This window comes from Leptinotarsa decemlineata, unplaced genomic scaffold, assembly GCF_025532065.1.
Source record: "Leptinotarsa decemlineata unplaced genomic scaffold, Ldec_3_MD MMD2_tig00026294_RagTag_RagTag, whole genome shotgun sequence".
Classification (NCBI taxonomy): domain Eukaryota; kingdom Metazoa; phylum Arthropoda; class Insecta; order Coleoptera; family Chrysomelidae; genus Leptinotarsa; species Leptinotarsa decemlineata.
In genome coordinates this window covers 8692260-8719238 of record NW_027412674.1, presented here as the reverse complement: position 1 = coordinate 8719238, position 26979 = coordinate 8692260, and the positions used below count along the sequence as shown (strand labels likewise).

The 26979-nt window shown below is 34.8% G+C and overlaps 2 protein-coding genes across 2 annotated transcripts in view; both read right to left on the bottom strand.

Moving 5' to 3' along the window:
• Positions 1–437: 437 nt before the first annotated feature.
• SCOT (Succinyl-CoA:3-ketoacid CoA transferase) lies at positions 438–18012 on the bottom strand. The gene is made up of 8 exons (XM_074180295.1): positions 17628–18012; positions 17474–17573; positions 17195–17421; positions 14812–15068; positions 6579–6868; positions 3693–3909; positions 2394–2469; positions 438–884 (listed from the first exon to the last, which is right to left on the bottom strand). The coding sequence occupies exons 1-8, from the start codon at positions 17706–17708 to the stop codon at positions 567–569; spliced, it is 1566 nt and encodes a 521-aa protein (XP_074036396.1). The 5' UTR covers positions 17709–18012; the 3' UTR covers positions 438–566.
• Positions 18013–23774: 5762 nt separating this feature from the next.
• The window catches only part of kermit (PDZ domain-containing protein GIPC-like protein kermit), a 65624-nt gene continuing 62419 nt past the window's right edge, over positions 23775–26979 (bottom strand). The window contains exon 5 of the mRNA XM_074180296.1: positions 23775–24151. Coding sequence (XP_074036397.1) covers positions 23915–24151 — 237 coding nt within the window. The 3' untranslated portion in view covers positions 23775–23914. The remainder of the gene's footprint in view (positions 24152–26979) is intronic.

Genomic DNA, 26979 nt, shown 5'->3' with positions numbered 1-26979 from the left:
TTTAAAGCTTTTCACATCAAATATACCATTCGTAAACTGTAATCTATATTAAAAAAAAATCTGTTTCAAAATGTTTTTCCGTTAATCAGCTGTCGCCCCCATACGAACGACAACTCTCAGAAGTTGAGAAACTTGTGCGAGCTAAGGACTAACGAGGTCTTACCTTTTAACGTGTGATTCCTAACACGGTTGCAGAATCATCCCAGCTTCAACCAGATAAATTCTCTCGAGAAAAATATCTGGTCGAGGCGGGAATCACACCCACGACCTTCCGATCGTGAGTCGGGCGCACTACCACCGCGGCCAATTCCACAATGTAATGTAAGTCATGTAAATAACATTTTATAATGAAGAATCGAGAAAGAAAATGTAGTGGACAGTAATAGTATAGAACCTTCCATGCTCATTGATTGGGGGTAATCATAAAAACAAAAAACCTTCATTTTAGATATAATCAAATTATTTACATGTTATTATATCAGTAGATATTACTCAAAAAATATCAATGAAAACAATAAAAGTGATAAAAAATTAAAAATGATCAGTTAGTCTTAGCACATAAAAAATCAATTAACCTCAATTTGACCCATTGCTTTCAGATCTTCAGCAACTTGGAAGTTGCATCCAGTGGATACCAAAATATCCTCGACTCCTACCCCTTCTGCAATTTCGGTCAGAGTTAGCCCATTCTCTGGATGAACATCAAAAACAGCTTTCTCTGTGATGATCATGTTGACGCATTGCTTTCCAGTTAGAGGTAGACCACAGCTCTCTAAAATTTTATGACTGCCATCTTTCGCAGTATGTTCCATGCAAACAACTACTTTAGTTCCCGGTGCTGCTACGAGATCCATTGCTCCTCCCATACCTTTCACGAGTTTTCCCTGGAACAAAAAATGTTGTGAACTGAAAATTTGAAGTGAAAGAACAAGCTTGACTTCAACAAATCGCCGTAGACTCCCCTCGTTTATCGATAAACGATTTGTAGATTTCTATCAGTTATTATTTCAATTATCAATATTTATTTAAGTTACCCTAATTAACAAACGTTCAATAAAAATATTATACATAATGTGAGAGTAAGTAAAAAGTAGATTATAATAAATTAATAATAATATATAGTTATTTTAAGAAGTCAATATGATAAAATCAATGATTTATGAAAGTTGAATAATTATTAAATAATGGTAAAACACTTTTGAAACAAGCTTTTATTTAAGTGCCCTAAAAAGATAAAAATAAAATTTTAAATCACATTAGCCACATTCATTTATAACTTTACAGAATTGAAATTATAATAAAAGCTTGTCGCGATAATTTCAATTTGTAATTGAAATTTTGTAATTAGGTAGGTATCTACTAAACTACTTAAAAAAGTGCCGTGAATGCTTAAAATGTGGAACTTTAACCTTGAAAAACTTTTTTGTGCACATAGGATTTATCGGGTTTGAAATTTATTGATGTACCTAGTTGATCTGTCAGAATTTTTCTTAATTTAAATTTTATCTGACTGAATTTGTAGAGATTTCTTCTAGGCATCGCGACAAACTTTTATTATAATTTCAATTCTGTAAAGTCATAAATGAATGTGGTTAATGTGATTTGAAATTTTATTTTGACCTTTTTAGGGCACTTGAATGAAAGCTTGTTTTACAAGTTTTTTACCATTATTTTATTTTATATTTTTCAGTTTCAATCGATAGTTATCGATCAATAGGAAAGTCCATCTATAAAACGAAGAGTCCTTCAACAGAAAAACTCAAGGAACCAATGCTAATGACGCCCATCTCACCAAATTACACAAGTCATGGTATGCCTCTTATGCCTGTTGCTCACATTGCATGATGGACCCTCTTACTCTGGGAATAATAATATTTTTCTACAATGCAAATAAATATGGGTTCTTACAACCTACTACACCATTCATCGTCTTCTTTTTAGGGTCGGGAAGTAGGTATTTAAAGGTGAAAGCTTGATTTAATTTTTTTTCTAGAAATATATTTTTTGTATTGAAGCCAACCCTGGATGTGGCATCTATTTCATGGTGGGCCTACCAACTGCCTATCATAAACGAATGCGTATACAAAATTTCGAATCCCTGCTATTTACCGCTGAGGAGATCTCTCGTACGGAGCCGATCCTGGCAGCAGCATCAGGTCACGTTTATGATTTATGATTAACATGCATTGTCATCGGTTATGGATCAGCATGCAAAATTTCAGGTCAATGGGATACCGGGAAGTGGGTCTAATTAAACTTGCAAGATTTGTTAATATACATACAAGTCAAGTTATATAAAAAACTGACTGACAGACTGACTGACAGACTGACTGACAGACTGATGTTTACTAATGGCATACATTTTTGAAAGTTGTTACACACTGTTTACTCACAGGTATCATCCAGTTGGCAAGATCTCCATACTGGGATACTTCCATTGCACCTAGAATTGTCAGGTCGATATGTCCCCTGAAAAAATAATGGATTCAGTCATTCACGAATTCCGTTACCGAGAAATTGCAAAATAATGAAATATAATCATCCATGAGTCATGTGATGACCCATAAAACAAGTAATAGTAATCTTTATTATGAAGACAGTATGAAGACAGGTGTATCGCAAGTCCTATAGTCAGAATATTTGGATAGAATGGAAAACAAGTTTCTTAAAAATATTTGATGAGAATACGACGACGGAATTGGAAAAAGCCATATTTTACAAATACACTAATGGTGGAATACTCGAATATTATTATGAAAAACAAAGATTGCTACATTCGGCGGATGAGAATTTGTGTGAAAAGTCGAATATTGCTTTAATTATTTTGAGTTTACCGTATCATATTCAAAATCAATTGAGAAGTAAAATCATACATGATAATGAAGATTTGATTTATGTGTTGAAAAATTTTAATTTTGATACAAGGAATTACAAAAATAAACCTGAAGCAAGAGAAATGCAGAACGAAATAAATGAGAAGCAACACCAAGAAAGAACAGGAAATGAAAGTTCTGAGAATTCAAAAATAAATATAAAGGAAACATAGTGGAATGACCATCTGATGATATTAATTATATCCTCTATATATGGTGTCTTGAGATATCCTAGATGGTTGTTGATAAAGCAGAGGAGAGTAGAATACCTGTATACAAAAAGTAGGAAATATAGTAACTGGAGAATTATCTCAATATTTCTTTAGATATTGTAATTATGTTCGATGATGTGAAGCAATTTTTACTGCTTGAAAAGTATATTTTATTGCATGGCTCTAGCATTGAACACCAAAGAGTAACTAAGACTGAAAAAAGCATAAAAGAAATAGTTGGGACAGCATTTAAACCTAATATTTCATGAATTTTTTCAATAGTAAAACCATTTTGGCGAGTTGGAAACACAATATGTATATCTAGATGAGCTAACTTTATCAGTTCAGAGTCTAGCTATATGCTCAGAAATATCAATAACATATTTTCATTTTCATTATTTACCACAGACTAGAGTTTTTTATTAAGAAATACTTCGTTCGTAGTAAATCCATTTCAGCTTGTTTCACCATAACATTATAAGCAATATGGCGGCACACGCCTTTTTTAATTTCTATTGTTTATGTGGTATCATCAGCAAATATGCACAAGATTGCAATAACAGAAGAGAGTTGACAAATAATAATTTTAATTAATGTTTCTACATACCCCCTTATCATAGCAAAACTATCATCACTGCTGAAGAAAGAAGCTCCTGGTACAACTGTCACCGTCTCTTTTCCAGCGTTGATTAAATCAGGATCTACACAGTTGGGATGTGGAAACGGACCAAGACCCAATATGCCATTTTCTGACTGCAAGAAAACTTCCATATTTTCTGGAATATAATTAGATGCCAACATTGGCATTCCGATTCCCAAATTAGCTGAACCAAAGTCAAGGATTAAATAACTGTTTGAATAATGAAAACAATTTGAAAATGCTGACGATTAAATTATGAAATCTACTTTCTTACAACTCATAGAGTTACTTATTATTGAAAACATTCATGTATATTACCTGTACGAGGGTAGTCTGAAAAGTTTCCGAACTCAACATAACGATGGCAGCACTCGTGAATAAATGCTAGTGAATTTCGTTGTTCTTCTGTTGACAGTTTTTAACCAAAGTTTCAGCCATTTTGGACGCGCAGTCAAACAGTCGTTTGAGTGAGTTGATCAAAGTGTTTTTATGAAAATGGACAAAATCGAGTATTGAGCTGTCACTGATTTGGTTTTGAAAGGCAATATGCCTACGCAAATGAAAGATAAATTGAATTCTGTGTGTGGTAACTCTGCACCATCTATTGGGTAGCTGAATTTAAACATGGCCTTAAGAGCTTACAAAACGTCGAGATGTTCAAAAACTGCAACTACCGACGAAACCATCGCCAAAGTTCACCAAATGGTGCTAGACGACCGCCGAATTAAAGTGAGAGAGACAGCAGAGGTCATTAACATGTCAATAGGGCGTGTTCGTCACATATTAAATGAACATTATGGCATGACAAAGCTACCTGCCCGTTGGGGGCCGAGTTAGCTTACGTTAGACAAAAAACGCTTTGTTGGAAGCTCCGTCACGCTGGAACCCGCTTTGAAACAAAATCTACATTTTTTTAGCCTACTTTACTTACAAACGATACTAATAATTGTAGTAATGTTCATTTTTTTGTAGTTTTATGGGTTACTGAGAAAGCAATATTGATATTATTCCAACTATGAAGGACGAGTAATAATGTGCCAAAAAGTTCTGAAATGGGTTCTAAATGGATTGTAGTTTATTGTAGTAACAACAGAATATTACCATATTTTATATTATTTTGAAGTATAGCAAAAAAGCTACGATAACAAGACTTCAAATCATAAAATAACAATTGTCCTCAAACTAAAAACGATGGGGTTGATTGTAGCTGAAATTAGATGTTTGTAGTTATGATTATACACATCAAAAATGAATGAAATAAAATCGAGTATTCTTCAACTAAACTAACCTAACATAACCTATCCTAACCAACATATGTAACCTGAAATCTGAAGTAAAAACAACGTATTTTAGAATGCTTTACTTGGAAAAAATCATCTACCCTCAACATCTAACCTGACTTCCGAATTCAAAAACGAACTCATGTTAGTATGTTGGAAATAATTCTTAATCCTGAACATTTAACATGAGTTAATAAATTGATATTGTGTTGTTATTAAAATAAACTACAATCAATTTAGAACACATTTCAAAACTTTTTAGTGCATTATTAATTGTATTTCATAGTTTGAATAATATCAATAGTGCTTTCTTAGTAACCGATAAGACTACAAAAAAATTAACATTACTACTACATTAATGTAGGCTAAAAAATGGTAGATTTTTTTCAAAGCGGGTTCCAGCGTGACGGAGCTTTTGTTGGGGCTGTTGGGGCAATAAATCCAAGTTTTGCCGCCTACTGATTACTATAGATGAAACTTGGATATGCCATTATAAGCCCAAAACTAAAATACAGTCCAAACAGTGCACTGCAAAGGGGAACCGGCTCCAAAAAAAGCAAAAAGTGTTTTTTTCGGCTGGGAAAGTGATGGCCACTGTTTTTTGGGGTATTCATGGAGTTATTTTAATCGATTATCTTCAAAAAGGAAAAGCCATTGCAGGAGCATACTTCGCATCATCACTATAGATCCGGCAATATCTATCCACCAATTGGATTTCCCCATGATGCATTGTTAGCTAGACATGCTAGGAATAGTTCGAGTTGCCGTCGTGATTGTCACTCCACAATTTTGTTTTAAACTGATTAATAATTCCTATTGACCCACATATTCTACAAAAACTTAATTTCAATGTACCTAGACCAACCTCTAAAGTGGTCAATCCTGTTTATTTGCCAACACCACGTACAAATATTCTGAAACATTCACCTCTGCATAACATGTGTGTCAAATGCAATTCTGCAAGTTGTCAGCTCGATATTTTTTACTGTTCCATCTCTGAGATCAGGTCTTTTTACTTCAGCTAATTCTATATATATTGTTTTTATATTATAACTTATTGTAATTGTATATAGAATAAAGAAAATACTTTTGTCTAGTTTCTACTGTGTTTATTTATTCGTTACTAGTAGAAACTAGGCAAAAGTATTTTCTTTATTCTATATTCAACATGAATTTCTACAAAATAAATAAGTCATCAATCGAACGAGTATTGTATTGTGATTTGACTTATATCCCTGTTCTGTAGTTGGGTGTAACCTGTGTAGAACAGTGTATAAATAAATAAATAAATGACCATGCATCAGCCTCACCCACCAAATCTAGCCCCAAACGAATTATTTTCGTTGGCTCACCTGAACATTGCGCTCGGAAGACAGACATTTTAGTCAAATGAACAGGAAATCACCTTCGTGAACAATTATTTTGCGGAGAAAAATGACGAGTACTATTTGGATGGGTTACAGAGATGGGAGCAACGCTGGGAGAAGTGTGTGGCCGTAAGGCCACAAACTTTTTAGACGACCCTCGTATAAGTTAATAAAATCAAAATTTTGAAGTTATACTTGAAGGATACCATACATTCCGTCTTTAAATTCTAGAGCTGCCCTTCTGATTATTCTTTCCCTGCGTTCAGCTGCTGGATTTTTCTTGACCATGGAGTCTTTGCTGTCAGACAATTTTTGAACAGTTACCTTTTCTATCCTCTTTTCATACTTTTCACCCTTCACAATTCTATCAACAAAAATCCCAGGCACATGAACCTCATCTGGTTCGATATCTCCCAATTTTACTATTTCTTCTACTTCCACGATTGTTGTCTTTGCCGCTTTAGCCATAGTTGGATTGAAATTCCTTGCTGATTTCCTGTTGAATATATATCCAAGTGAGAAAAAGTCAACATTCATTTCAAGCTGATGTAGCGCTAGTCTTATTTCATACACGACTTTTTCAGTTATATATTTATAGTACTGTTATTTTCAAAACAATGGATCAAAAACGATTTCGTGTTATAATTTTACACTGCTTCTTGATGGAAAAAATACCGTCCAAGCGAAGCAATGGCTTGAAAAGTGTTATAATGACTCCGCTCCATCCGGTAAGAAATTCCGCTCAAATAAAGAGATTATTGCTGAAACTGAGGCCTATTTTGAGGCAAAAAACAAATCAATCAATCAATCACTGTACTTTATTGTCTAAGAAAAAAATCTTATTGACAAAGCATATGAAAACAATACTATTACACAAAATAACATACACATATATAACACATATATGCACATATATAACTCATATATGCACATTTATACACACACATATATATATGAAATACAAGTTATCAAGTAATTATAAAGAAAAATAAAAATAACAGGTGCAGACAAAATAAAAATATAATAAAATATAATAGTCGAAGTTATGTAAAATTTCCAGAACTGTAAAAACTTCAAAAAATAAAACCTAAATCAGAAGCTGGTCTCAAAGCCTGTCTTCAAAATATTCGACCAAGCTGTAATACGCTTTTAAGAGCAAAAGTTCTTTTACACGGTTACGGAATACCTTGTAGTTCACTATACTTTTCATTTCGGTAGGTAAATGGTTGAAAATCTTCCGACTCTCAAACAAAACAGAATGTTTTGTTAACGTTGTTATTGGAATAGGCAGAGGTATGTCGTGAATTTGACGGGTAAAGTAGGTATTTTCTGATCTATAGCATTCTCTTCTTTTAAATATGAGACTTACTGTTTCCAAGATAAAAATGCAGTGTACAGTCAGTAATTTATTATTGATGAATAGAGGTTTGCAATGGTCCCTAATATTGGCTTTGTAGATGAATTTCACTGCTCTTTTTTGCAAAACGAAAACAGATTGTAGTAACTGTTTGCTACAAAACCCCCAGAAGGCGACACCATATCTCAAGTGAGATTCGATTAAAGCGTAGTACGCAGTTTTACCAGCAGTTGCTCCCAGTTCTTTAGTGATAACTCTAATGGTATAACAGCTAGATGAAAGTTTTTTGTTCAGATATTTTATACGATCTTCAAATTTCAGAAAGTTATCAATCCAAATTCCCAAGAATTTAGCAGATTGTTTATTTTCTATCATATGAGTTTGAAGGCAGAAATTTCCGTGCACAAATTTAAATGATAGAATGTTAGACGCTGAAGTTAAAACATAGTGAGTTTGAGTCACACCAATACTTAATTTTTTCTAAATCAGCTTTAATGGTACTCTTCAAGGAAACCAAATCCTTTCCACGCCACAACAAAGTGGTGTCATCTGCAAATAGTGTAATTTTACCATCAATATTGATGTTAGGAAGATCATTCACATATAGGAGAAATAAGATAGGACCTAGAACAGATCCTTGAGGAACTCCACGGCATATTTTGGAGAGACTGGATGTTTTATTTCCTACCTTGAAGATTTGATTTATGTCAGAGAGAAAAGAGCTGAACCATTCGAGGGTTGGCCCTCTGAAACCATAAAGAAATAATTTCTTCAGCAATATTCTGTGATCTACACAGTGAAAGGCCTTAGAAAAATCACAGAATACTGCAGCGGCCGCCTCGCCTTGATTTAGGCCTAAATATAGCTCTTCCAAGAAGTCAAAGATAGCATCGCTAGTATTCTTACATGATTGAAAGCCAAATTGGGCATTGTTTATTATATTATGTTTTGTAAAGAAGAATATCATTCTTTTCTTGACAAGCTTCTCTATAAGTTTAGATAGAGATGGTATAAGAGAAATTGGTCGAAGGTTTGACGGCTCGTTCACTGCACCCCCCTTGTGAATAGGAATAACTAAAGCAGTTTTCAGGACGCCAGGAAATGTTCCAGTTGTGAAAGACACATTAATTGAATCCGCCAGAATATGAAGAACCTGATCGGAAAGATTTTCAAAAAGTTTAATGGATACTTCGTCAATCCCGTGTGTTTTTTTATTTTTGATATATTTTAAAGTTTTTCTAATTTCCCCAACATTTGTATGATCTAATATGAATTCCTCGGGTATATTGATATTTTTTAGGTAATCTAAGGGGTTATTTTGTGCTGTTATAGTGAATGTAAGTTTTTCTGCTATTGTGCAATAAAAATAGTTGAGAGAATTTGGATCAATCTCCAATTGAACTGGGAGTATGTTTGTCTTTCCCCTTAGCTCATTGACTATGGCCCAGTTTTCTTTAGATTTATTTGACGATGTAGAAATTCTTTCACAGTAATACTTTTCTTTCGCTCTTTTGAAGATTAATCTGTACAGTTTGCGGTAATTATTAAAATATTGTTGGAAGACTTCACTAGAAGTATATCTTCTAATCATGTGCAGTGCTCTCATATTCATGGCAGATATTTTAATTTCTTTAGTGATCCAGCTCTTTTTGTTTTTTTCTTTGATTTTTTGTATGGGAAAACAATGTTCAAGCGCTTCACTTATGTTGGTGTGGAATACAGTTAGAGGGTCAAGAGAATACAAATCATTATTCCAATTCATTTTATCAGTGAAGTCTTGGTACTTGATAAAGTTGTTTCTTGTATAGCGTCTGCCGTCTCTGCCTTAACCTATTCTTATTAAAATCACAACCTAATGAAAAGTATGTGAAAATAGCTTCATGGTCAGAAAGACCTGAAGGTACAACTTGAGTTTGAGTAGCTTCATCATCAAAATTCACACAAACATAATCGTTCTACAAAAGTGTTATTAAAATGTTAGAGCGGCACTGGAATTATTGTGTGGCTCTTTATGGAGATTAAGTTGATAAACAAAGCCAATTTTGAACAAAAAAAAAACAAGTTTTTCTTCTCAGGACTTTCAGCCCGTGTTGAGTCACAACTATTTCATTGGAATGTAGAACTGGAAAAACTACTATGTACAACAATCTTCTTGAAGTGCGTTTCATCAACTAAATTGGTGTCATCGAAGATGAACTAAACTAAAACACGAGTCGAGAAGAGTAGCGCAGTTCTGGTGTGTGGGAGAAACTATTTCGGAATGATCATCAATGAAAACTTTAATGAAAGCTTCACAGTAATAAATGACACATAAAATATTCAAAACTGTATATTTATACCAAAGAAAGTATAATGACAATAAATACAAACACTGATTTAGCTTAAAATATGTTAGGTTAGGTTAGGTGAAAAATCAGTGGGTCTATTCGACCCTCCGCCGCAACCCGCAAGGGTTTATTGTGGCTCAAACCTATTCACACTCGACCAAATAAACCCAGCTTCTTAACAAAGCCGATTAGTTTTTATGGTGAGTGGTCTTTCAGTTCAGATGGTAAGAGTACGGCTCTGCCGAACTCTAAAAACCTGATTGGTCCCCAGTGGGGCAGGCACAAAGTATGTACTTTGATATCTTCCGACAGTACGAGTTCCTGCATATGATGATTCAAATGACAGTGATCTGTAAGAAGGCCCGTTAGACATTGTTGTTCATCCCTACTGTAGTCCAACAACTGTTTGGTATCAAGATTCGAAGGGTGAATAAACGCCTTGGAGTGAACCAATCCTGGAAGATTCTGCCAGAAGTCCATAAATCTTCTTGCCATCCAGGTGTTCAATCTTTCCCATGATTCACAACATACATTGTATCGGGATAGTCACAGATACTAAACAACTATAAAACTTATGAGTGTATAATACAAATAAGGAAATTATGTAAACCAAAAATTCGATCACAGTGTAAAAAAACTTTGTCCAATAGAAATATTTTGAGTTCTTTTTAAAATGCTATTTTCCTAGTACAATCTCTTACTGACTCAGGTAATTTGTTGAATAACCTTGGCCCAATACAGTTTGGCGAAGAACTGATAATATTCAATCTGGCAAAAGGTATACCTACGCAACTGGTTCTTTTGTCTCGTATTGATTTTATGTGTATTATAATTCTTCAGGATTCCTTTCCTATTTATATTGACAAATAAACATATTTATGATGTACTGTTTGGAACCTTTGGTATAGTAATGAATATTACTGGAGTTTTTTCCCAACACCAAACCGTTATTTTTACACCTCGACACGTGTTTCGATCACCAAGTGATCTTCTTCAAACGGAAGAAAAAGGACATTACAAGTTTCCAACCCAACGGTGTCGAAACTATATTGCCTCTCAAAAATCTATAAACCGGAAAAATCAATGCGCCCCATCGTGTCAGCTATTGGAGCTCCTACCTACCAAATAGCGAAGTGGCTCACTAAGGAAATTAAAACCTTGTCTATTGCGGAATCAGGTTTTAGTATAAAAACCTCTTTAGCGTTCATACAACATACAAAAAACATGGATCTGCAAGAAGGTGAGATTTTGATTTCTTTTGATGTTAGTTCCTTATTTCCTAGCATCCCAATTCCACAGACCTTGCAATACCTCAGGGAATTACTAGAGAAAAATAATTTCAATAACAACGAAATCGATGAATTCGTTTCTCTTACCAATTTGTGTATGAAACAAAATCGTTTCCAGGTAGAAGGTTGGTTTTATGAACAACAGGAAGGAACGGCCATGGGAAATCCCTTGTCCCCCTACCTGGCAGACCTGTTCATGAGCAGATTCGAAATGGAAACGAAAGAAAAGTCAAAGTATTTTCCTAGGATTTGGCTAAGGTATGTGGATGATATTTTCGCGGTATTCAATACCAAAAAATCGAATATCGAGGACTTTGTTTCCTTTTTAAATAATAGATGTCCATCAATAAAATTCACGTATGAATTAGAAAATAAGGGACAACTACCATTTCTTGACGTTTTGGTAATGAGGAGCAAAGATGGAGTGTTAGAATACGATATATTTAGAAAAGAAACAAGCACGTACAGGTATATTCCTGACTGTTCACATCACTGTGGACAGCACAAACGTGCTGGGTTGAATTTTTTGGTGCATCGTCTTTTGACTTTCCCTCTAACACATGATAGGTTCACAAAAGAAAAACGTACAATACAGGAAATAGCAGTCACTAACGGTTTCCCGAGGGGTATTGTATAAGACATAATTAGGAAAAAGAAGTTTAGGTTAAGAATGAACGAAAGCTCAACTTTCAGAAAGGACAAAAACCAAGATAAATACATCTTAGTTCCATACCACCAATATACGAAGAACTTTGGAAAGATTTTGAAGGAACTAGGTATGAAGGTGGTTTTTAAAACAAGTCATACACTACAGAGCCTTTTGGGAAGTCCAAAAGACAAAGTCGAGAATTCGGAAAAGTCTGGAATTTACGAAATTGAATGTAAGGACTGCGATGCAAAATATTATGGACAGACAAAAATATGTATTAAAGTGAGATATAAGGAACACATAGCACTTTTATTTATGCACTGAATATCATAAATATTTTTAGTTTTGAGAAGTTTCTAGTTTTATCTTCCTCTTGAAGATGATCACTTGGTGATCGAAACACGTGTCGAGGTGTAAAAATAACGGTTTGGTGTTGGGAAAAAACTCCAGTAATAAATGAACATATCTCAAAAATAAATAATCCTGTCAGAGTTAAAATGTTCAGTTTTTTGAAAAGATCTCTGCAAGAGTTTTGTGTTGATTTTCCTGCTAAGCACCTTACGACTAGAAAAAATCATTTCATTCTATGAAGAGGTTTCAGAGATACAAATTAGTGTCACCCTTAAATTATGAGGCGTATGATATGCTGCTACAAAAAAGTCTAACAAAATCACAAATACTGCACAAGAAAATATGTTGTCATTGAAAAATGAGTTGAATATCTTGATTAGGAGCTACAAAGGGCAATAATATTCAGACATTTGAATCAGATAGACACCATCTGTTCTAATAACAAGTGTTTTTATTAGTTTCTTTTTCTTTTTTCAATGAGCAAATTTTAATTTATGAAATGATTTTCTTCTCCACACACACCGTTCTACCTCTTTTTTGATAGAAAGAATTAGTATTGCTATTCAACGTGGCAATGCTGCTTCAGTACTTGGAACTATTCCTCCTTCACATAATTTTGATGAGATCATACATTGCCCTAATTTCAGTACGGAACTGAAACCTCTTCGAAACAAGCCGAGATATGTGCCCCCCAAATATGAGTTGCAGTCCTCGTAGAACTGGTTCCCTTTCAGTGGAAGAGCTTCATGAAGCAAGAGCCGAGTCGATCCCTCTACGAAACGTTTCTTCACTTGGAAGAATCGATCGCAGCTTGAGAAATGGTTCTTATAGAGATTCTGTGAAACATGTTCTTCCTTACGAATCAGTAGATAGTTGTCCTGAAAATCTAGAGAAGAAAATTGGATTGGATAATTTAGGAAAAACTTGCTACATGAATAGCATTTCACAAGTGTTGTTCATGACGAAGAATTTCAAGAACGAAGTTTTAATGATGAACGAGAACGGGAATGTTTCCTACTTATTCATCAAACTCAAACACCTGTTCATGCAGCTGCAGTTTCATAAGAAGGTATCATCTTTCCCTCTAACCGATTTCCTGGACTCTTTGAAGTCCACTAGATACTCGTTAGGACAACAAGAGGATTGTTTCGAATTCTTGTGGTTCTTGTTGAATACTCTTTGTGAGCAAAACAATAGCAAAGTCAATACTCCTGACCGCTCTGGACTGAATGTTTCCGTACAACCCATCTCGTCTTGTGTTTGTAAATCTTTTGCTGGAAAAATCTTCACTTGTTTTTAACAGGTGATGATCGACTGTATTGTCAAACATGCGCCAAACTAACTGATGATTTTCAAACAAGACTCAACCTCTAACGGAAGCAAGAAACTCTTTGGAAGGTTTGAAATAGATGAACATTTCAACCTAGCAGACCACTGTTATAATATTCATGCAGTCATTGTTCATGTGGTTCTGGCTTTGAATTGGGTCATTATTAAGCCTTGGTCAAAGACGAAACGGACCGGTTTAAGTTTGACCATAGTTGTGTCACAAAGTGTTCTGGCGATGCATTCAATTTATTGGAGCCTCTGGAGACACCCTACATTTTGTTTTATAAGAGAGAGGACATTGTTAGATCAAGATCTTCAGATGATGTGGTGCTGCAGGTTTTTCCGGGTTTTTCTGCAGCTGAAAAAGCAAATGCGCCACTGGAATCAATGAAGTCGCCCCGGAGCGCCAATTAATTTTTATTGTTGTTTTTATTTCATTTTTATCGTTGTTTTAATAAAAACACACAAATTAAAATCTAATTTCTGAAATATTTTTTGCCCAATGATAATAAAGTAATGTTTTTATATTCAAAATAATTTGGATTTTTATTCATTTGCGTGCACACCTTTGAACCAAATATTTCATCTCACAAAAAAATCTGTTTAAAATCGGTTTTTCTGTTAACAAGCTGTCACCTTTCTTCGAACGACAACTCTCGGAAGTTGAAACCTGTGCGAGCTAAGGAGGCCTCACTTTTTAAGGTGCGATTCCTAGCACGATAATACTTACTGATTAGTTTCTTTATGAAATTGTACTATATTTTACTAATATGAATTATTTCTCTTCTCTGGTTCAATCACTGAACTTGCTTAAAAATTCAATTTGTATAAAAATATCTCGCACACAATATCGAACAATATTCAATCTGTAACTGGTAGATGCATTACAAACATTGAAACAAATCGGAATCAATTCATAATATGTGACAAGCATATTTTTCGTGTCTGTTAATGAATTACATCAAGTTAAATTGATTTTTCGAAGGCAAGAGGAAATGGAGCTGATGGATAGTTCAATATCGCTTGAAGATATCTGTCTATATTAGAGCTATTTTGAATCAAACATCTTTAAATTATCATCATTTGATTTCAATAATTTTTGATAATTTTCTCAGTTGAACCTGAACATTATTTTACCTGAAAATCAAGTTTCCTACGGGATCAGCCTTCCAAGCTTTTATTAGTGCAAAATCTCCTGTTATAGCTTCCTCCATTATGTAGGGGTTTCCATTAAAGAGCTGTGATTCTCTTTGGTTACTAGAAATTTCAACTTTTCCATTTTTATCATACTTTATAGGTGAACCTCCTTCATGAATAAGTGTAGCATAAGCAGTAGGAGTGAAGAATGCAGGAATGCCAGCACCTCCAGCGCGTATTCGTTCCGCTAAAGTGCCCTGGAATGTTTAAAAATGTTCTACTCTGAAAAATATCAATTTACTTTTGGAGTTTGTATTTCTAAACATTTTTTTTATTTCATTTCGTTGGAAGTTCATTTGGAGAACTCACCCTAGATTATTTCACTAAGATACACTTCCGTCGAAAACAGTTAAGTTTCCAAGCATTAAATGTAGCAATAAAAAATATCAATAATCAATAAGTTTTCATTAAGTATATTAAGTCCAAAATTAAAACAATGTCCGTAAACAAGAAAAAATGTGAAATATCACCATATCATGAATGGTACTGAGAATCCACCTTTTTCAGATTGAAATGGAAACTGAGTATCAAGGATGTAAGACACTTATGTTGGAATATCCTAACAAAGAGATAAAACATTTGTTAATTATTTAAAATATTAAATGATCCAAAAAGATATAGATCAGGATAACAAAAGGTGTACATAGTAGATCATGAAAACAGTGACAATTTTATTTTTTCCAAATATATTCATAAGTGCACGTAAGTCTAATGAAAAATCAAAAAATCACCAGATTTACATTTTGCTGATAAGAAGTGAAAATGTATGTGTAATTGCTAGCTTTAAAATGAGGCCCTTTGATAATCTATTCTTTACTCCTCCACTGATAATTTGTTCTCGATTTTTCACACCCTATCGTCAGGACATTGACATTGTTTTTGTCAACAGCTTTGATCTCCTTATGAAGTAGGTTAAAACTGTTCATTTCATCATTTAAATACAACTGGAAGAAAGACAAATAGAGTAGTCACTATTGTTAGTATGTGGCATTGTCATTATATTGTGACAACGGTGGTTGTATTGATTTAAAAGAATATATTCTGTTTTAAAATCTGTTTTTCCGTTAACCAGCTGTCGCACCCCTACGAACGACAACCCTCAGAAGTCGAAACTTGTGCGAGCTAAGGATTAACGAGGTCTTACCTTTTAACGTGTGATTCCTAACATCTATTCTTGATCATCACATCACACTGTCACATTCTGTGGAAGTGCCGGACCCCACAACATAGGAAGGAATATACTGTTGAACTTTAAATTTTTACTGTATTTACAATTCTTATATATGTTATTTGGATAACCATGTTTTCTCAATAACTGATCGGCTATCTCACTTGCAACCAAGTGGATACCAGTAAGATAGGAAGTCCTGTGCATCTTTCCTTTACATGTATGTACACTTTCTACTATATTGGCTGCACCATACTGATGATGAGCCAAACGCCCGAAACACGTGTCTATGGTTTGCCTTTTTTGCCTTGGATTTATATTATTGCCTCCTCAAGAATGACAATCCTCAGGGGTCATAACTTATGCCAGCTAAAAATTAACAAGATCACTCCTTTCAACGTCCAACTTTTAGCACAGGTCATATGATTCTAAGTAAAAATGAAAAATTCCCTAGTTGGAATCGAACAAGGTTCACAAAGCAGTTGAATGAATGATAAGAATGAACCACTCACGCTAAGCAACTGGCTACCGACCAAAATATTTGATCAGTTTAATATTACATCTTGTATATAGAAAATTTCTGCTAGGATACGTTGACATTGGCATTTGCTTGGATGCACAATGCCTCACGCTCCCATCTACAGCTGACCATAAGGTTTGTCTGACCGGGTGTTAGAACAGCAAGAATTTTCCGGCTACCAAAGAAACATCTTATAGTTAACCAAATAACCAATGTAAAATTCAGTATTCATACTATAACGTATGTGCAGTTACAGTTTATTAAAGTTTAAGGGTATCCAGCAGGGGAGTTTTCACACCATTTTTACATGTTACCTGCTGAAATCACGATTATCCAAACATCACAGTAGCTCATCTTCCCTATCTATGTTGGGGCATTGCGCTGACAAGCGTTCAGCTTTCCTAATGAAGGTCTGGCCTTCACAGGCTCTTGCACAATTACAAATTAGCAACTATATATTATACCATGATATATATGTGGCGTCTACAAGATCTTGGTCTATTAGAACTGTCTTGAATGAACGAGAATAAGTTCACAAAACAATAGTATCATGGATTGATTTTACTTCGGAATTTGACACATTTTAGTCTTTCTCTACAGACAAAGTTACAGAATTACAATCACGTTACACATACTTGTGGTGTAAGTTCTACTTCCAATTCACCAGATAAAAACTGCTTTTCAAATTCAGCGTTTTCTCCTACATATGAGGCTATCATTCGCTTAATTTTCTTCTGTTTCAATAATAAACCCAATCCAAATTTATCAACACCTGCGTTGTTAGATACCACTGTGAGGTCTTTAGCTTCATGTTTCAGTAACGCTGCTATGAGGTTTTCTGGTATGCCACATAACCCAAATCCTACGGAAAAGATTATTATTGAAAATTGTTATGAAAAATGTAAATATGGTACCTCCAACTAATATTTTTGATCCACTAGTGATGTCTGCAACAGCTTCCTTCACATTATACACTTTGCTTTTTGGTTTAGTGGAAAAATGTATAGTAAAAACCTGAAACATTAGGTTATTTCTATTATTATAAACTATTAAGTGAAAATCACGAACCTTGCTGATATTTGGGAAATAATTTATTTTGGCACTGAGAAGAAGCTTATTTGTATTCGTACACACGGCCGTTTTTATCATTGTGAAAATTATTAAACAAAAGGTGTGTTGGAAGCAAAAATTATTAATGAATTCTAGGTTGGGACAAACTCATAACTCTATATTTTCAATAATGGATGTGGATATTAATTTAAATTCTGTGAACCATGACCTTTAGCCTATAGGTTATCTGTTTGCTTTCTCTCTACTGTATATATAATTTATGAATGTTTGGATTTTGAGTTAGTTTTCTGTGTTTTTCGTGTTATTTTTATTTACATTTTTTCGGTTTTAGTAGTAAATGGTTTAGTTTAGTACTTTGAAGCTTTGAAGATTGTTCGGAAAAAATAGTAAACATTAAACATAATCTAGAGTCTCAACTCTCAACATGTGAATAGAAGACTCTTATTAGAAACGACCTTCATTCATTTGTGTAATCTTTAAGGTGTTTTTTCTACCACCTACTAGATTTTTATTTATGTATGGCTTTATAATAAAGCGCGTGGGTTGTGAGCTCCGATATAAAGAATTTTCGATTAGAAATCATGATTTCATTCAAAAGTGGTACCTATAGGGGTCTTAGTGAATTGACATTATGAAAGGGGATATTTTGATTTTTTTTAATGATAATTTTTTGATCTTATTCTTATAAATGAAGTTTTTGAAACTGGGTTTATATTATTTCATTATTTGACATATCCCAAATAAATAAAGGTTAAAAAAATGACAACCGTCATTTCTTATTGAATATTTTCTGTATGCAACGCGAGAGCCTCGTGCAAAGAAAAAAAACCAAAACGGAAATCATATTCTTTGTGTGACGTAAGTTAGTTGTTAAGTGAGTAATAACAGATTTAACACCGGTTGCACAAGAATAACCATTTAGTATTCAAACTGAACATTGAGCAGAAAGCTTTTCAATCTGTTGATCACGGAATGAATTTGACCTATGGCACACATATGAAAAACATATTTTTGATTTTTGAATAGTGGCCTCATTTCTATAATCATTAATAATAAATCAGATTTCCTGTAGGAACTATTTAAACAGAATACATTCTCACCTAAAATGATTTATTTTATAAATATATAATATCCCACCGAATATCAACTAAACCAGCCACCACTGTTTTATGGTACAACTTACTTCAAATGTAAACAAACTCTCCATAACCCCTCATTACTCGCCACCCACCTCGCACATAAGTTGTTCAGAAAAGGATAGTACGATACCCGTTTCAGAATACATGTATAGTATTGGTATAGGCATGGCAACTCTATGTCTTATTATTACTCTGAGGATGAAATTGTTAGTTCTGTGCGGGTATTAGACGTTTTGTTTAAAGTTTCTTTGACATATCTATGAGTGACACATGACACATGTGACAGTTGATGAGATGAGATGAGATCAAAAAGTACATTACCAAGAGGCGAATGCTTTGTCGGAATCTTTGATGTAGGTTGTACAAAATATGAAATGCGACACAGCATGGACAGAGATACTAATTGATGCACTGAGAAAAATAGCACAGGTAGTGATTCAAATTTATACACTACGCACTACACTAAGAAAAATAACGTTATTGATTAATATCCGTTTTCTTTATGATACTCAATATATTTTTGATGGACTGTATACATAATTTTAGTTCAGCATTATCTGCGATTTCTGAGATTACGTTGACAACATTATTTTGGCATGTACATGTTACATATACAACTTTTATTTCAAGAATTATGACTCAGATAATATCTGGTAGTATAATCAATTCTCGGTAAATTAGAAATCAATCAAGAATTGGCAACTTTGCGATACATTCTTAAGACAGGAAGATTGACATTAATCGAAATACTAAATACGAAAAATGCTCTTTATCGCCTCTTGGTAGTTGGTGTACTCTTTGGTCATGATTCAGAACTGAAGTATCAGATGAGAAGCATGTCTTGCTCTGGTGGTTTGAGATTTGCATTTAGAAACGTTTCAAATGAGCTATTAACAGAGATTTTTGTAAGAAAATAGCTCCTGGGGATTGGAGTTCACTTAATTTAATTTAATTCTATGACTTTTTCTTGAATCTTCAGATTTCGAGATATTCGAAGTGGGAAGTTTTTAAATGGACACCTTGCTTAACTTACATGTTGTTGTTATGTAACCAATTTCAATTCAGAAGTTTCGTCATTGGCAAAAACGCATTGTTGTCTATTACAAATCAGAGCAATTACTTTCACTCCGTGTATCTTAAGTTAAGCTACAAGAACTTTATGTAAAACACACTTGAAGGCCTTGCTCAGGTCACACAGAATTAATCTAGCAAGCTTTCAACTATTCAACGATAATTTTTGAAGCAGCCTGTCTTGTAAAGTGATTTGCTCGGAAGCCGTTGATTGATTACAATTTTTCCACTGCCCATTTTGAAGGTTGGTATAATATTGGTTTCAGTAAATCATGAAAAGTTCCTTCTTAAACGTAAGCATTAAATAAGTCCGTAAGAGGATATACTATGAACGACTATGACTCTTTGAATAGTTGCTATTTCCCCATCAACATTGAATTCTACCTTCAACAACGTGTGTCGGTCAACTAGAGAATTTTTAGATGCATCACGCTAATTTGGATTGTATATTAACATGAACCAATGAAAATGTAATTACGATCGAAATCTCACGAAAATGCAATCCGCCATTTTTACCTCTCAGCTAGAGGAAATGATGATTTAGGTGAATCGAGTTGTTGAATATGAAGACGAATGCGTTTGGCTCACATGAAAAAAAAAACGTGAAAAAATTAAAACGAATTGTTGGACATGCCACTGAGTCCTTTCCTTCAAATCGGGTGAACTTCCTCATCGAGAGCAAAATCGAATGTCTCTCTGTTATGCCAGCCAGTAAAAGTGAGAGGTACATCCGATTTTTCTTCGATGCTAGGGTTCCTCTGATTCGAAAATAGGGCTCCTGATCCATCACACCGAACTGGTGTGAATAAAAATGTCCCCTTATAGTTTGTTGATAGAGTTGACTTGGTTGACAATTCACATTTACATAAATTCTGAGGGTTGATAGCCATATTCACCGTATATGCGAATATGCAGCACATAATTCACCTGAAGAGTTTTTCATTAAGCGATTCCTATTTTTAAATTTGAATATAACACAGTGTGCGTGAGATATCATCGGAATTTTTCATTAGATTGAAACACCTATCGATGCCATTATGTGTGGAATGTAACATCGTTCAAATGTCCGCCACGGTTTCTCTGTGTGAAGCGCGTCAGACTAAATTTGACCGATGGCATGGGTTATGTTGGCTTTGAGAACCACTGTGGTTTGTGGCATATTCGCATACACCTGCGACTCGAAAAAAACCCCACAAGGAATAGTCTAACGAGGTCAAATCGTACGTTCTCGGTAGCCAGTTCACATCACCTCCACGTGAGATGATCATGCCCTCAAATCGCTCGTGCAGAATATCCAGTGTGGCATCACTTGTGTGGAACTTAGCGCCGTCCTGTTGAAACCACATGTCGTTGGTGTTCAGATCATCCAATTCAAGTCAAAAAAGTTGGTAATCATCGACCTATAGTACTCACCGTTGACAGTGATGACCTGGCTAACGTCGTTCTCAACGAAATATGGACTGATGACACTGGCCGACCAAAAACCACACCAAACAGTGACTTTTTCGGGATGCATTAGACGCTCTTCGATCTCGTGCGGATTGGTGTTGTCATAAATTTGACAATTTTATTTGTTTACGTACCCATTCAACCAGAAATGGGTCTAATCGCTGAGAATTATTTTTTGATAAAAATTAATGTCGGTTACTAACTGCTTCAGGGCTCATTTAGCGAAACGGAGTGTGTTCGCTAAACTGAATAAATGACAACTAATTTGACAGATGTAGCTTCAACAAGATCTTTTGACACAGCATGATTTGTATATTCGTAATATTCTGTCACATAAGACTGAAGTAGATATAAAGAGTTCTCTAAACATAAAGAATTAATAAATATGTTTCAGTGGTATGTTCTTCTTCTTTCTTATTCAATTTAGTGTTCTCAGCTTCCATAAGTCGGCGCTACATGACCATTGCTTCTTCTTTCTTCTTCAATTCAGTGTTCCCACATGACCATTTCTTCTTCTTTCTTCTTCAATTCAGTGTTCCCAGCTTCCATAAGTCGGCGCTATATGACCAGCTCTCTATCCGTTGTATAATAAATACCGAGGAAGTACAGAAGTCTTGCTTCTCACAATTCTGCACTCATTATTAATACGGCTTGATTTCATAAATTGCTTGCACGTCTTCCGAAATACACAATCGGTTAAAATTATCATTACACAAATATGTATTGTTCGTTTGCACATGCTATGGCGGGGTGAGTCCGTTCCCTCGGTGATGAGGGCAGCCAATACACGTCCATCCACCTCGGCGAGGAAACAGAAACTCGCTGGAGAATGTTTTTCTACTGACAAAAACACGAGATATAACACGACAAAAACACGATATATAATGAATTTGCTTTTTTAGAGGCACATAACTTACATCGTATCATCGGCGTTGAAGTTATCAGGATTTTGCTCAAGGAATTTGGAACATTTTCCAAATGTTATTACTCTGATAATGTTGAGTTATTTTTATTGAAATTCTGAATTTCATTCAGCGTTTAGGAATCTATTCAGCGTAAGTACCTGAAATTCTTGTTTTTCAGATAGAATGTCTTCTATCCACTTAGGGACTTTGATCAGAATGATTTATAAGATATATTCAACTTAGTGGCATTGAATAATTTTTTTTAAGGACAAAACACAAACACTACAGAAAAATTCTTAAGGCGCTGTCAGAGCGGTGCCTGTGCGAAAGTAGCGATTCACATTGAATTTGAATCGCTGGAGATTTTCAGGAAGTTTATTCCACATAAACGCAGTTCTCCAGATGAAAGAATTCTTAAACAGTGAAGTTCGAAGTGTACTGAGCTGAACCTCAAAACGATGAGCACAGTCCGTCACGTATTTCTGATATGTAACGCTCTTGGTAGAATCAAATGTGCCAAGTCACTTGAACACCTCCCGTGAAAGTATCTATAGAAGAGAGACAAATCTCCAACCTTTCTTCGATGTTCCAGGCTATCAAGGTTGCTCGTGATGTTCGCATCTCCAATGAGGCGGATGGCTCTTTTCTGGATGGAATTCAGTAACTTCAGGGTATGTTTGGGGGCAGAACCCCATACATGAGAACAATACTCCAAAGAAAGTCTGATCTGAGCTTTATAAAGCATGAAAAGTTGTTGAGGTGTGTATAATCTTCTGGTTCGGAACAATGTTCCAAGCTTTTGAGAAGCAGCCTTCGCAATTCCAGCGACATGATTGTGCCAAGACACATTGGTGTCCATTTTAACCCCAACAAACTTATCGAAGCAGAACGCGGAATTGTCTGAGCTGACATTATTATATCCGGTTCGAAGACATTTATATTTTTGGAAAAAACCGATGCCTGAGTTTTTGTGGCTTTGAATTGAACCTGGTTAGTTTCACCCCAATTTGAAATCACTTCTATATCCTCATTAAGATAAACCTCCTGCTGCCGGTGAAGATGTGCATCCGCAGCCGATGTCCTGGAATCCAAATGAAGTGACGAGACAAGTGTGTTGTCATCAGCAAAGCAATATATTGGATTCTTGGTTTTTCTCAATAAGTTGTTGATATACAATAAAAAGGTTTGAAACAATATGGATCCCTGGGGAACACCAGTGTTGATGATGAAAGTCTTTCAGCAATTTGTTTCAGTTATTTCCAGTTATTTCCAAGTTATCTATTATCTCTTTGAAAGTGTTTCTGTGAAAAGCAAACACTACAAAATCCATCCTCCGCTCAACATTTCGTATACGAATATTCTTTTCATGAAACAAAACCTGGGGAGTTTTGTACACAAATAAACATTAGATGACCTCTATTTTTTTTATTTCACGCAATAATATCTGAAGTATGGTTACTGTGAAACAATTGACAGTTGAAATGTCATTTTTAACACTTATTTCTTTTTTTAACCTTTCTCTCGTAATAGTAGATACAATTTTGCTATACATATTTCATTATTTCATATCAAATATTGGACTGGCTCACACCTTGCATATATTATCGTATATTCCCTAACAAAATAAACACAAGGCGCTTATGTGGGTATTCAAATATTAATAATACAATAAGTAGTCGACTTAAATATTGCAACAATAAACATCCTGGCACTTATTTGTTCAATTTAATCTTCCAGCTCTGGCATCTGTAATTACCCCCCACAGCTCTATGATGAGTTCATCCGTGAATTCAAACGATGCGAGGTCGGAGTCGTCGATGGCTTCTGCGAAATCCATGGAATTCTCTTTTCCTTTAGACATATCCCAAATTTGGTTAGCGAGTTCTGAATCATTGATTCCCATGAACGATTCCAGAATATTGTTAATTTTTTCAATGCCAGTATCTAGTGCGTCATCCTGAAAAATAAAAATTTTTATTTGTAGCATAAAGATAGAGATAATGAGATAATTTTTGATAACATCCAAAATATGATATCCATTATGTTATCTCTGCAATAATAATTACTGAAGCGCACACATTCCGATATCTAAAATAAAATTCAGTCAGTAGAATATTAACATTTTTGTTTGAAGGTGGTTGACAATGTTTCGTGGTGCATTTTATTAGTTCAGACTTCCATTGTCTAATGCAGCGTTTCCCAAACTTTTTTGTCTGAGGACCCACCTCACTGGTGAAATTTTTTTCACGGCCCATATATTAAATAATATTATGTATATTCATTATTACTAATATGATTTTTATAATCATTATAGTGAAAATTCACTATTGAGGAATACACCTCTGAAAGAAAATGGTAAAGGTGATACAATTGAAGATAAAATACAGTACCTAAAAGATTTTTCATTCAGAATCTTAAAACTGAACAAATTAAAAAATAAATGAAAAATGAGACTTATGTAATTAATATGACCTATGGAGCTGGTGCCTATATCTGGGTTGAAAGTTGAAAGCTTTAAACGCTGGTCACTTTTCACATCAAGCCTATTTCTATATTCATTTTTTTAAACATATATTTTATTAAAACAACGATAAAAATGAAATAAAAACAACAATAAAAATCAATTGGCGCTCCGGGGCGACTTCATTGATTCCAGTGGCGCATTTGCTTTTTCAGCTGCAGGAAAACCCGGAAAAACCTGCAGCACCACATCATCTGAAGATCTTGATCTAATAATGTCCTCTCTCTCATAAAACAAAATGTAGGGTGTCTCCAGAGGCTCCAATAAATTCAATGCTTCGCCAGAACACTTCGTGACACGAATATCGTCAAACTTGAACCAGTCCGTTTCATCTTTGACCAAGGCGTAATAATGACCAAATTCAACGCCAGAACCACAGTGAACAATGACTCCATGAATATTATAATAGTGGTCTGCTAGGTTGAAATGTTAATCTATTTCGAACTTCCTAAAGAGTTTCTTGCTTCCGTTGGAGGTTGAGTCTTGTTTGAAAATCATCAGTGTTATTAATAGATTGACTGGTGCCTCAGCTATACTTGTTTCCTTTTAACAGTCAGTTAGTTTGGTGCATGTTTGACAATACAGTCCATCATCACCTGTTAAAAATTCCATTTTCAGATGATTTAACAATAACCTTTGCACGGACTGGTTATTAGTCACATCAGGAAAAGCTAGAGGAAGTTCCAGATGAAGTTTTCGGTACTTTTTGAACATTTACGACAAAGTAAACAAGTGAGGATTTTTCCAGCAAAAGATTTACAAACTCAAGACGAGATGGGCTGTAGGAAATCATTCAGTCCAGAGCGGTCAGGAGAATTGATTTTGCTATATATAAATATACCATAGTGAAGAATGTCCTCTCACACAAATATGTGGTTGAAAACTCCATCAGATCTTTCAATGCTATGTTCGAAAAAAACTGAATACTCTTCCCCTAGCCTTTATCCAAAATTGGAAAAACAATTCAATATTATATTAAGTGTTTTTAATCTATTTCGTGACCCACCCAAATTGCTCCTGCGACCCACTTGTGGGTCGCGACCTATAGTTTGGGAACCACTAGTCTAATGTGATATAAATTGACACATTTTCATTTTCAAACTTATATATTGTTCTAGTTTGAAAATGTCCTTATATATTGTATAAGTTTGAAAATGTCCTTATATGACGAAACTGCAGTAAGGTGAGTTACAAATAAAAGTGGTAAAAAACATTCTCTTTTCTTCATTATAATTGATTAATCAATCATCATCTTCATCACGAACGAGTCTCTGTGATCAGCTGTGATGGCGTCATGGCAACAGAATTCAGAGTGGGGACGGAGTGAGAGAGTAATATATAGAGAAAAAGTGAATAGAGAATAGAGGAATAGAAACTCGGAGAGGGAAATATGGGTATCACATAGCTGCACGTATTGGACTTTATCGACGAATTTTTGTTATTTCGGCTTGCGGAAATCGTCAGATTATATATTTTTCGTTATCCTTGAATTATTTTCTTCAAAATAAAAAAATTAGCTACGCTCGAGAATGTCGAAATGGCGTTATTTTTTTACAACTTTGCTGCCCTCCCTTTTCTTTATGTCACTCTCAAATTGTCAGATTACTGGAATATACACTTTTCAGCAGGTAATTAACTCACCCTACCTTAATCTGACGCTCTCGAGAATTTTCTTTTAGTAATCTGATTCTTTATTATCACAGGCGGCCTTATATATGGGGCTCATATTTGGTAGAGGTACTTAACCGGGTACAAGGTACCCCCTGTATATTAATCTGCCGCGCTTTAGTGAATCCCGAAATCCCCGCTTGGGCTCCCCTATTATATTTACTCGTATTCTACTGTGACCTGGTATATAGGTACTGATCGATAGAGAATTTTGTGCTATACACATTAATTTGAAATTTTATTACTATATGATGCCATTAAGCAATTTTCGGCCAATTTGACTCTACGAATTCAAATTGAACGCTGCCGAAACAGCCCAAAAATTAATCATGCATTTGGCAATGACAGTGTCAATGAACGCACTGTTCGACGTTGGTTTGCAAAATTCCGTTCGGGAGGTTGTAGCTGAAGTGGTCGACCACCTATAGTGAAAATTTGAGGAGTCCCGTGGAGACTGACTCATCACAAACGGTGCGTGGAATGGCTCGAAAAGTGGCTATCCCACGATTTAAACGATCGACAGAATTGTCACCTTTCAAGATTTGTTGTGCCAAAACGATCCTTTTTTGGATAAGATCGTCACGTGTGATGGAAAG